Source organism: Polyodon spathula, chromosome 15 (assembly GCF_017654505.1).
Source record: "Polyodon spathula isolate WHYD16114869_AA chromosome 15, ASM1765450v1, whole genome shotgun sequence".
Lineage (NCBI taxonomy): Eukaryota > Metazoa > Chordata > Actinopteri > Acipenseriformes > Polyodontidae > Polyodon > Polyodon spathula.
The window spans coordinates 9,461,811-9,475,477 of NC_054548.1; the positions used below are offsets into that span (position 1 = coordinate 9,461,811).

The 13,667-nt window shown below is 38.3% G+C and overlaps 1 protein-coding gene across 1 annotated transcript in view; it reads left to right on the top strand.

The window, feature by feature from the left end:
• Nucleotides 1–13,667, top strand: part of LOC121327744 (5-hydroxytryptamine receptor 1F-like) — a 52,447-nt gene extending 38,780 nt beyond the window's left edge. Inside the window, exon 2 of the mRNA XM_041271928.1 lies at nt 12,129–13,667. Within this exon, the coding sequence (XP_041127862.1) occupies nt 12,169–13,269 (1,101 nt within the window). The 5' untranslated portion in view covers nt 12,129–12,168 and the 3' untranslated portion in view covers nt 13,270–13,667. The remainder of the gene's footprint in view (nt 1–12,128) is intronic.

Sequence of the window (13,667 nt, forward strand, 5' to 3'; positions counted from 1 at the left end):
TATTACCAGCTGTGTTGAGCAATCTGAGCCATCGCGGACAGGTCTGAAGATGCTCGTTTTTTTCACAGCCTTGACAACTGCACATACATGTACGTGAGTGTCTCTTTAGGGTGGAAATGTCAAAAGATGTTACTACTTTATTAATATCAATGGAAGGAATGTACAAATATATAGTAATGTGAGCAATTTTTTTTTATTTTGCGTTCTGAGTCTGAGCTGCTTACATGAAAACAGACTAAGGTTTGCTAAGCAGTTACCAAAAGCCCACAATGCAGATTCGAAGTGTGAACGTCCTACAGTTTATCTGAGTATTCATTTTGTGTCATCAATACAGGGCTTAGCAACTGGATTGGTAACACAAAATGAATATTATTTAATAATTTCATATCCTGCTGATGTGTGCAGTAAGTTGGCCCATGACATGAAATAATCAACCAATTTCATCAAAATCCCTGTTTGTGTTTTATCATGAGAACCGTTCACCAGAAACGGAACAAAATAACAAGTGCTTCAGCATCTTCAGTGAAATGTTGTGAATCAATGTTCACAGGTTGCTGTTTTGTTTTTAATCAGTACTTCATAAACTTTGACTTGCTGTAAAGTAAGAAGATAGGACTTCCAGGACAGTACATAGGCATTCTCCAGGGAATGAACCGTTATAAAGAGAAGGGAGAATGGGAATGAGGAATTGCCGTAACAATTTACAAAGCAAAATAATAAATGTTGCCCTATATTCAAGTATTTATGTGTCAGGCCTGTGTCTAACGGCACACTATTTCTTTATATATGTTTGTTTATGCTTAAAAAGAATGTGCTCTTGTTGTCTTGAATTATTTTATTCCTTTCATCCCCTGCAAACTGGATAAAGTGGATATTAATATAACTGGTATTAACATTGTTTAGTCCAAGAATATCAGATTCAGGGGCCATATGAAAGGTCCGTATGTCCGTTATCCATCCGTCTGTGTGTCAAACTTGCTTTTTTGCATATATCTGGAGAATCACTTGTCAAATTGTGATTAAACATTTCATAGGTAATGCTTATGCTATGCACGTCTATATAGTGTTGATATATGTCCTGGTCATCAAACTGATATAACTAATATAGCATATAACATAAATAACTAATTTGAATTAACAGTCATGACAGGGATGTATGCACTGACATACTTGAAAACTCAAGAATATTGCACACTCCAATATGACACATCAATAAGGGCCCCTGTCTCCACTAAAGCATTCTTCTATGAAGTCTATTACACACATAGTACTCCTGAATTATCTAATAAATCTATGCATCTTTCAAATTATGTTTATTCAAAACCTGATTGAATCATTTTAATAATTGTTTAGTATAATATGCCCATGAGTTGAGATTCTTCTATCATAAACTCATTGAAATAATTCCTTCATATATTCCAAAAGGATTTATCCCAATGGATTTGAAGTTATTCGTATTTTAACCAGAGGACATTTTTATATTGATAACTGCACACAAAAATATGTTGGTTTTCATAATTTAAAATTGCCTAATGCATTATAAGTCTGCAAAAGATATCTGTAATTAGCATTTGCATGTGCATCCCTTGTGTTTTGTCTTCCAAATCGGCTGATAGATGCTGATAAAAAAATAACAGAAATTTTATCTGCTTAACCAGAATACGTGCACTATAGCAGGAATTAGCAGAAGTCCAATTTCCCTTGGAGGTACCATTCATAATTACAAGATGCATTCTTTTCTTTTCAACAGATCACTATAATTACCTCAGTAGTAACCTGAATAAATGTTTTTTAATTGTTTTAAATTGCTGGTTTATTTCTTTTCATACATATATAGTGTTACCGGGTAATTTCATTTTTTTATTACATTTTTTAGGTATGACAAAAATAATGACAGTATTGTCTGTATTTTATCCAGGGGTTACCAATAAGTTACAGTGCACCGTTAAATTACACACTGAAGTGCAAGGGTTAAGGTACAAACACCAAATCATTATAGTGGGTTAAAAGCATCAATGAAGCTGTTTTTTTTTCAACATATTCTATAAAGTGAATCCACATAAAAGTGTGCTTCATATCTTTCAAGTGCAATATGTGTATAATTTTTTCAACTGCCATGACCTCCCATTATTTGGTTCCAACGCTCCAGTGAGGGGGGCTTTCATAGAGCTGCAATATAACTGCAAGCAGCCTCTGCTGCTCTCTCGCAGCTCCCCTCTATTGACTCCTCCCAACTCTCTGTTGACTCAGCTACCTCCACCATTTTCTCGTCCCTCACCTCCTGCCTTGACTCCTTTTGCCCCCTCACCCCTCAACCTGCCTGCCTCTCCCTGTCCCAGCCCTGGCTCTCCTCTGTGCTCTCCTCGGCTCAGCTCTATCGCTCGCTCCTCACTTCCTTCTCTTCTACACTCACATTTGCCAAACATTCCTATTTCCACTCAGTCATTCAGTCTTTCACTAACATTCCCTGTAAACTTTTCTCTACCTTCTCCTCCCTCCTTAGCCCTCCACCCCTCTTCCACCCACCTCCTTCTTGGCTGATGACTTTGCCTCCTTCTCCCAAATCACAGACAAACTCTTCATTATCTCGCCTCTTTCCCCACCAACCCTCTGTCCTCTGCTCATTCACTCCCCATCACCCTCTGCAACCCCTACTGTTCTATCCTCCTTCTCCTCCTTCTCGCCCCTCTCTGACTTCGATCTCTGCTCCCTGCTCCAGAGCCATAAACCCACCACGTGTGTACTGGATCCTCTCCTCACTCACCTCTTCCAGGTCTCTGCTCTTTGGCTGTTTCCTCTCTGCCTTGAAACAGGCTTGCATCACCTCCATCTTAAAAAAACCCTCCCTTGATCCTTCAACTCTCCAGAACTACCATCCTGTCTCCCTTCTCCCATTTGTCTCTAAAACCCATGAGCGAGCGGTAGATTGCCAGCTCTCTGCTTTCTTGTCAACACATTCTCTACTTGACCCCCTCCAATCTGGTTTTCGCCCGGCACACTCCACTGAAACTGCTCTTCTCTCTGTCACTAATTTTCTACTCTCTGCCCGTGCCACTTCCCTCTCCTCCTCACCACAAACACAGAATTCGCCCCTTCCACACGACTACTCCATGCAATTCGAAGTTCAGGCCCTGGAATGGTCCCGCCATGACTACTGCAACTCCCTCCTGGCCAGCCTCCCTGTCTCTGCCACCTGTCCGCTCCAGCTCATCCAAAACTCTGCTGCTTGCCTTGTCTTTAACCTTCTTTGTTTCTCCCATGCTACACCGTTGATCCGTTCTCTGCACTGGCTCCCTATCACTGCTCGCATCCAATTCAAAACTCTTGTACTTGCCTATAGCTGTCTTGACGTTTCTGCTCCCTCCTATCGCCAGACTATTATTTCTCCCTACACCCCCTCTCGCCCCCTTCGCTCCTCCACCACCAACAGATTAGCTGCTCCCTCCTCCACTCCCCCACTTCCAGAGCCCGCTCATTCTCCTTCCTTGCCACTCAGTGGTGGAACGACCTACCCACAGATATCAGGATTGCTCAGTTCCTGACCACCTTCCGACACCTCCTTAAGACACACCTGTTCAGACAGCATCTTTAAAACTCTTGACTATACTGGACTATATGGCACTATTGCACCAGTACTTGCATCAGCTTGTACTTGCACTGAACTACTCCATAACTTGTCGTATTCTACTACTGCTCTTAATTATAACTACTTCATATATCTTGTATTTGACTTTACTCTTATTGGTATCTGTATTCATGTTTATTGTAATTGCTCTTATTGATATCATTCTCATCCATTTATCCATTCATACTGGACTTTACTCATATACGCAAATATTTCTTATATTAACTGCTCTTACATGTAATTATTTACTGTATTCTCTATTTTTTGCTCTTATTTGAATTTGATCTTTTGCTACTGATTTTATTGTACTTTATAACTGTTCTTATCTGGAATGTGATATTCTGAAATGTGATACTTTACAATGTGATATTTTGTAATATGATACATTGCACTGTGATATTTTGTAACAACTGTAAGTCGCCCTGGAAAGGCATCTGCTAAGAAAGAAAGAAATTATTATTATTATTATTATTATTATTATTATTATTATTATTATTATTATTATTATTATTATTATTAATAATAATAATAATAATAATAATAATAATAATAATAATAATAATAATAATAATAATCAGGAGGGATTATTTAAGATTCCGATTTATTCGTGCATCCTCTAATTTGGGAGGGGTAGACCCGAAAGACAAGGTGTGAGATCTCTGGGAAGATGGAACCTGTTATTTAAGCAGTTACTTGACACACCAATTCAACTATGAGAAACTGTGAAGCTAAATCAGCAATGCCCATGAATGGGGTTGCCACCTCGGAGTACAAAAAAAAAGGAGGGTGGGGGATTTCTGAACAGAAGGGTAGCTGTTAAAATGTTAAACTCTCTAGCAATCATATAGTCATCCAATAGGAAACATTGATATTATTACTGTTATAGTGCTTGCAACTAATTAATATTGTGCATCTATTGCAGTTATAGTATCTTGATTTTTTTTTTTCAACTCGTACTCAACTTTCTGGACTGGTATCACGATGTTGCTGTAGTGATCTTATCTGCACGGATGTGGAAGCATATGACTAAAGACCAGGGTGCTGAGAAGGCATTTTTAAATCCCAGGACAACTTCAAAACCGTGACGATCCCGGGAAGACAGGAACAGGTGGCAACCCTGCCCATGACATTTGTTCCCATGTCTGCCATCATGCCAACAATGTACAGTGGTCTTGAATACTGTTGCAGCACCAGGAAAATAATAAATAACTCAACAGTAAGCACGTGCTGTTATTAAAAAAAAAAAACAGAATGAGGGAGATCATGTTTAAATCCTAATGTGCATTTATGTTGCCAGAACCAGCTCTCTTTAAAATTATCTTTTGAAAGAGCTCAACATTTGTGCCATAATGATTGTACATATTAATTCATTGGTTTGTTACTTTAGGAAAAACTATTTTAGAGTCCATTTTGTTGGCTCTTTTATAAACAAAATTCATTGAGCAAGCCCTAACAGTATTTCTATGGCAACCATCTCCACAGATACAGGGATAAATGGAAGAGAGAGAGGGAAAGAAAAGCTGTACATGCTAGTTTTTAGATACATTAAACAACTGATATAGAAAGAAGGCTGCTCAAATTGCTATACACAATGAACTCTTTCCTACAGAATACACTAGTATTTAGTCAGCTATAGTAAGTTAATTTTTATCTGTATAAATAAGTGTTTGACAAACAGGCTAGGTGCAATACTGCTTTTGAATTTTATTTTTTTTCCATGACACACAAACTTGCTCCATTCAGCTCTCTATGCAATTATATAATTGAAGAACTCTGCTGTATCACCCCTATCACTGTATATAACTGCCCTTGTATTCCTTATAAAACGTTCCCATGGTTACACTGTGCTTTACCACAGTTTCACAATGCTTTCACAAAGCTGTGCTTTTACTATGGTAACTTTTGTAAGTGATAGCTAGGACCCATACTGAAACTGTCATTACTCAAAAATGACCTCAAAAGTTTTCTTCTTTTTTTAAAAAATTGGTTCATGATCAGAGCAAAGCCTCAACACATTATTATTTTGAGCCTATACTTTGTGATAATTAGTGATGTATAAATGCCAATAAGCAGTTGGTTTATGACTAGAACAATGCACTAGATATGTACTATGCTAAAGTTAGCTTTGTTTAATATGTCTGTTCCTTCAGTGATAATGATTATAGTGTAGGCTGGACAGTCACGAAAGCAGAGATGTATTTTTGCTATTGACAGTGGGATTTGAAACTGTTTTAAGATGTTTTTTTTTTTTTTTTGTTAAGTACTGTATAAACTAACTGATAAAATGAAGTTTGCTGTTCATATAATATTTTTTCAATATTTTTAGAGAGGGTTTTCTGAACAGGGACCTAGTTTCTACCACTTTTACTGGTGACGTTAATATGGTGTCAAAGTGCACTCAGATTATAATCAGTACTTAGGCAATACAACATGCCTAAGTATGCATTGTTGGAAAATTATGCTGCTGTACCTCAACCACCTATCTGAGTGATAATTTCACAACAACGCATACCTTGCCTTATTGAGATTATAAAGAGTCCCAATCCAGAAGAAGAACAAAGCTTAGTGTTGAGGCTCAAGAGATCCAGCCCGTGCGCTGCTGTGCAGGAAAGGCTTTGTGGTGTATTGTTCAGGCATTCAGAGTGCACTGATCTCAAGCCGTACGTTCATCTTCAGCTCCTGAATTAGTTAATCCTATCCCCAGAGATAGTTGCACCATCAAAATGTCTTCAAGTACAGCAGTATGTCAAAGTAAGTAGTATATTTTCAAGTTTAGATCCTCATAAGGGGGATATAAACTTGAAAATATAATTTTTATTGTATTCATTCAATTTTCTGCTTAATACCAGATTCCTTCCGGTCAGCTTTCTACAAATTGTCTAGTACTTGGGGAGGGGGTCTGTGATAGGAACGAATAATGAGATTACTGTGTCTAATCTGAGTGCGCAGGCTATGACAACACTGGGAGCTTTGATCACATCTTAATTAGGTAGTTATTTAATTAATCATTTAGAAAGATATTTCCTAATTTTGTTTATTGACGCTTCTTGGTCCTCTGTTCATAAGCAGCCTTTCCTTGACAAGACTTTATTTAGTTGCTGGATATACCAAAGCATTTTCATCCACGTTTTCGCATGATTTATTCCTACTGTCAAATGTCTTTTGTGGAGTCTTATTTTTTCTACACTGTAATTATAGGGTATAGAGTGTTTTGGCTATAAGGATGATGGTATTGTTGTAATGTTATGTTTTGAATTCCACACTTTCAGGGAACATTGAAGAAAATGAGGGTCAGAGGAGGTTTGTTTTCACATAAGGCACCACAATTTTAAGGCAGGATTTTTTTCAAAAACTAATAAAGATTGCTTATGGAGGTCAACAGAATTATCAACTTTTCTACAGGATGTATAGTATTTCTATTGTAGATTATTTTCCAAAGACTGGAGGTTTGCAACAGTATTTTAACCATAAAATAACCAATACAATGTAATGGAAAAAATAATTAGTCTTGAAAGCTTAGTTAAAAAAAAAAAAACAGAAATTCCCCTAGTTTGTAATTTAGGCAATGTAGTAAGCGTGACATGTCATGTGATCCACTACACCTATAGAAGCCATGTTATTATAGTAGTAAGTGCACTACCAGTTATAAAGGTACAGCACTTTAAAAAGATTGTTGTGCTCATTGCAATTAAATTCAATAAGGACTTTTCAAGTGTACAAATGCCTGTTTGAAATATAGGTCAATAGTATAGCCCCTCTTATATTAGAGTTGAAAACAATATGAAATGTTATTGTGTACAAATGTATATTGGTTTGCTAAATGATTTTCATTTCCATGTTACTGTTGCTATTGAAAGCATAATGTTTCAGATGCAGTGCCCTGTGTAATGTTTAGATAATAACGAAGGCTACTGAAAAATATCTGCTCTATAGGCGTTCCTGTAAATGTTATCAGTATAAGAACACATGTATTTATCAGTGCAACAACATGAGTGTTAACTGTATAGGGAGGAAAAAGGAGTAGTGTGGGCCTGTAGCTGAAATCAACTTTGGGGAATGTAAACAAACTGGAAAGCCAACAAGGTCACTCTGCCTGGTACAGTAAATTGCACAGAAGGCTAAACTATGGAATAATATTTCAAAGTGTTTAGTTTAGTATAAAACTGAACATTGTCGTGGGTCCCGCCAGCTTTAGAAGATCATCTGTTGCACATTTGGCATTGGTCCCAGATGATATTATACCTTACTTGTTTGTCTTCTTTTGACAGAACTTTTGCAGCGTTTTCTCACTGCTTCATAAAACACAATGCATATTGTACTGAATGTGTATTGTAATGTACAGGAGGGGCAACAAAGCCCACAATATACTATTTTGAGCCTGACAATTTGTGATGTATAAATGCCAATAAGCGGTTGCCAAGTAATGCTAAAATAATTGTAATTTACAGTGTAGTGATCCTGTAATTGCAGTTCAGCCTCTAAAGAATTAGATTCGATTATCTCCATTGTGTGATATCGCCTGCTACACATTTTGCAGTTTTTCTTATGCTTTTCCCATTGTTATATTATGATTTAGCCATGGGTTACCTGTTTTCCCTTTTTTTATTATATGCTTACTATGGGAAATTGTTATAAGGGGTTGATTAATCCAATACTAAATGCTTCTCAACTGTCCACACTTTCAATAGCATCTGTTGTGTAGAGAATATTATTTTAATTGTCCCCTTGGAAAATTTAATAGCAATTTCATAATCTGAGATCAGGATTAAGTTTAAGCAAATATTCCTCAGGTGTGGATGCCTCCTGACAAATGTGTGGATGTGTGTTTATATACTGTTGAACATATTGTAAGCAAAAAGACAAAATGCAAATATACTTTAATGAATGAATTCAGGTGAAACTGTGGCCTGTAGCATGTAGGAAGTGATTAGGTGAAGTAGCAGTGTCATATAGTACTGAGCTGTAGCATGGAACTTGAAACATCTGTATATTTTCTTCTAGCATTTCCCTTTTGAGACTTGTATATCCTGAGTAAAATATTCAAAAACGAAAAAGAGGGACCGTTAAAAAGGTTACTTGCACTGATAAGGAACAAGAACACACAAAGTCACTGTAACAGGGAGAGATCTGTGCTGACTCTGCTGGCGTGTTCACGAGCTGCAGGAAGAGGGCGACAGTCGTCCAACAACCGCCTGTGAGTCATGGCAGTGACACGGGGAGGTGGGAAAGTGGGTGTGTGGACTTTCCTCCTCTCTGGATGGCTGAGAGGCGAGTCTTGGCAGATTGCTAGCCTTATAAAAAAATGCTCAGCTGTTTCCTCAGGTCTGCCCACTTAGACGCAATGAGAGTGCGGAAGCTCTGATCCAGAACCGGGAATCAGGCGAAATAAAGAGTTTCATAGCGAGACAGAGAGAGCGGGGAACCCTTGGGCAGACCCCGCCGTATTGTGAAAGAACAGGCTAGTTAGCCTACAGAGTAGGATGGTGGTCCGGGTCGTGCGGGTAGCGACGACCGGGATAACACTGCCGAGTGCAGCACCTTTTATTTGTAGTTTTATTACTGTTTTATTTTCCATTGTTCTTTTCGCCTTCTGTTTTCATTATTATTTCTTTGAACACCTGCGAGTGCACTTGCTGTTCACGTACCAGCTGTGGTATTTCCGTGGTGCTGTCTATCATCGTTGATAGGCAGCCCACGGTCAACAGTGCCCTCTGCCGGAAAAAGCAAGAACTGTTTGCAAATAAAACTGGGCACCTGTGTGGTGTTTTCAAGTACACCTGTCTGTCTCCTAGTCAGTGAATTACCCACACCCCTTCCACAGTCACCAATACAAAATTTAAAAAACGTAAATTGACCTGTCCCTCTCCCTTTATTTAGTTCAATCAATTCACATCCCTCCCCTAACCACCTTTTTCAAACAGGGGGGTTTATCATCTAGTCCAAAAGGCCAGGCAATGGGCCCTCAAGGCAGATGGGTGTAAGGCAAAATGTTTCAGCTTGGACTATACTTTATTGTCATCAAATAAATACCATTCATAACTTCTGTGCCGTGAGGGTTTTAACAATGCGAACTTGCCATGGCATGCTTTCATAAAGGTTGGCTTGGGACCTTGTTGCACAAAATCAATAGTCACCCCCTTTGACCCTCCCAGCTGCATCAATGTGTTCATATAGCAGAGCAGCTTCTTCTCTATGACATATCATTACACTATGTACAAAAATCTCAACTCCTTAAACTGGGCCAGGAGTGAATTTAGGAAAAGGCCAGTTTTGTTTTGTTGTTGATCACAACTAAATTTCATACCAGAATGGATGTCATTGTTTTTAAGAGAGTGTCTCAAAGTAATGAGTACTTCTAATTATTTTTGTTATCATATGTTTTCATCTGCAGGGGTTCAATTCTGAATACTTTAGTGTCCAATGCAAGCCACCAAAAAAAATGAAATCTTAAAGCAGTATTTTACTGTAATCTTTTTGTAGTCTTTTAGTTATTGAATCAGCAATAAGAAAGTGGTTTTAAAAAGCCCTTTGAAAGTGGTCAACTGAAGCCATATGTTGCTGTTTGTTTTTTAGTTTTTTTTAGTTTCAGCCCAAGTTGAGATTATAATTCTGTTGGTACCTGGCTTGAAAATGTTGATTGAGCTGTTGTCAAAGAAGCACAAGAGAGAAAATGGAGAGAGAATCTGAAGCTGAAATGCCTTATATGCATATAAAAATGAGTGCTTTATCCCAGAGCACAGGCAGAATGAATGTACCAGCCTGGGCTTTTGTTTTTGCTCATTGGTCCTGGAGAAGCCAATTTCCTTTTCAAAGCCAATAGATGCTCTTCTGTTTTTGTGCATTTGACAGCCATCTCTTTGATCAATACATTGTCATGGTTGATGGCATTAGTCTCCCACACCGTCATATAACTCATGCTCGGACCTGTCATGAACACATCTGCATCCGTCCATCTGACTCAGCCTGTTTCATTCTAGGTGGGGCAAACATGAAAGAGGAATCTGAAGGCTGCCGGAGAGCCGGGTAAACCATTCAGCATATATGAGTTAATTGGCGGTTATAGAAAGAAATATCCTGCAAGAGGAGTGAGTAATCAATCCAGAGATCTGGTATGGTTTGCGGTTTTGGTTGTAAGGATAAAGTCTCATTGTGTTCCATCATTATTAGGTTAGCTTGAAAAGTTATTCCCCATGTTAATACAGTAGCTCGACTTGATACTTATTTGTCTCAAAAAGGGCTGCTACTTGATTGGAGTATTTAACCAGTGTTTTAGCCAGTTATTTAATCTGTTTGTGGTAGCCACCACATCATGGGCCAGAGAGGACATACAGAAGATGTTTTTGGCTGACGTGGACCATTATGATTTTGTTAAATATTTTTAGATATACAAGATGAAAAAAATAGTGGGTTGTTTTGTTACTGCTAAAAACTGAATACCCAGGTATGCATATCGGTATGTGTATCTGATCACAAACTGAATGCAATTACTGTTTCATTATGTATGTAATGATATATTTTGTAAGAAGTGTTAAAAGTTTGTAAAACCAGAGAAGTATGGTAAAGCATTATCGAAAAGCATGGGAATCCGTAAAATTGCTATGCATGTTCACGGCAGTATACTTCCAGAAGGGAAAACTTGAACTTGAAACTATTGTGTTTAAGACTGTTCTATAGGTGGATAGAAGAGCTCAACTGGTTTTTGGAGCAAGTGACTTGTTTTTTTATCTTGTTCTTGTGGTGTGTGTGTTTCTACAATATAATTGTAGCCTATAAAAAAGTGCATGTATATATCTTGCTGAAAAGGACATTACTGTTATATAAAAAATGTGGTCTAATACTTACTAAAATAAATTAAGCCAAGTACCTTTTTCTATTATTTGCGAGAATGTTGTAGTCAATGCAGAAAAAAAAAAAAAAAAAAAAAAAAAAAAAGATATTGTTAGAGACTTCCCCTTTACTGGTAAAATTCTGTATAATCACACATGTTCTTTAATGGATTAAGTTGAGTTAAGTTCACAAATGGTCACAAATGGAGATTAGACAAAGGGGCATTCAGAACAGAAAATAGGAGACACTTTTTTACACAGAGAATCGTGAGGGTCTGGAATCAACTCCCCAGTAATGTTGTTGAAGCTGACACCCTGGGATCCTTCAAGAAGCTGCTTGATGAGATTCTGGGATCAATATGCTACTAACAACCAAACGAGCAAGATGGGCCGAATGGCCTCCTCTCGTTTGTAAACTTTCTTATGTTCTTATCTTCTTATGTTCTTAAGTTAAGTTTGTTGAGTGTTTTTGTTTCCCCTTTGCTGGTCTTTAATGAGGAAGTAGTCAAGGAAACAATGCAAATTATGCACTGATATATAGTTCTGGCTATATACCCCACTTTATACAAAAAGGTTAGACTTGAGGAACTTAATGGAAGTGCTGGTGATAAACATTAACCTTTGCTGCAATGTTCTGTTCCACCTGAGCTAACGTGTTTGTTTTGTTTGTTCTGCAGATTACGTATATCTTGATCTCCATCACCTACCGACCGTAGCATGGATTTGACCAATTGTACCAATGTGAATGGCTCCTCTGAAGAACCTACCGAAGGGCCAACGAGCAAGATCTTGATATCCCTCACGCTCTCTGTGCTTGCTGTAATGACGACGGCCATCAACTCCCTCGTGATCACAGCGATAATAGTGACGAGGAAGCTGCACCACCCAGCCAACTATTTAATATGCTCCCTTGCAGTCACTGACTTTCTTGTGGCCATCCTGGTGATGCCCTTTAGCATTGTGTACATCATCAAGGAAACATGGATCATGGGTCAAGTGGTGTGCAATATCTGGCTCAGCGTTGATATCACATGCTGCACCTGCTCCATCCTGCACTTGTCTGCCATAGCTCTGGACAGGTACAGGGCCATCACAGATGCAGTCGAGTACTCAAGAAAAAGGACACCCAAACACGCTGCCATTATGATCTCGGTGGTGTGGGTTATCTCCATTTTCATTTCCATGCCGCCGTTGTTCTGGACAGCCAACAAGGAGGACGAATGCCTCATAAAGCACAGCCACATCGGCTTTGCCATTTATTCCACCTTTGGCGCCTTTTACATCCCGTTAGCCTTGATCCTCATCCTCTACTACAAAATATACAGGGCGGCCAAAACCCTCTACTACAAGAGAAGCGTAAGCCGGATTGCAAAAGAGGAGATGAACGGCAACGTCTTGCTGGAGTCCACAGAAAAGACTTCCAAGAACAACCCATCCACCCTGTGCATCCCAGAGAAATCCTTATCCGAACCTTCCACTGATGGAGACAAGATCCACATTACTATCAGAAACCCCAAATGTGAAACCCGGAGAGAGAAGTCTTGGAAGAAGCAGAACATTTCAAGCGCTCGAGAGAAGAAAGCAGCCACGACTTTGGGTCTGATTTTAGGGGCATTTGTAATATGTTGGCTACCTTTCTTTTTGAAAGAAGTCATCATCAACATCTGCATGAAGTGCTACATCTCTGCAAACATGTCAGATTTTCTGACGTGGCTGGGATATCTCAATTCTCTCATAAATCCACTGATCTACACTATCTTCAATGAGGATTTTAAAAAAGCCTTTCAGAAGCTGATCAAGTGCAGACATTACCTTTAATACACAAAGGTGGTGTTTCGGGGAAAAATAATGTAGGGCTTGGGACTGCAGAACCAAAACTATTTGAAATGATTGCTTTATTTGCAGTATCTATTACAGTGAGTATCAAAATATGGATCCCCAGCAGAATGTGTTGTATTTGTAAAGGATTTATTAATTGTATTGTTCAATTTTTTTTTTTTTTTTTAAATCAGTATTGGTAACGTACACAAGTTCTCTTTTTTTGCATCTCCTTTTATCTACAGTTGTGAAATGGTATATTTTATTATTGATGAACCCTACTATAAAGAGTGCAGCTCTGAACTGGGCAATCACTCCAACACCTGAATTATCTTTGAAGTAAAAGAAGCAAAATTCCTCAATATTGAGACTTTACAAACAAATTGTTGGTGTTCTGG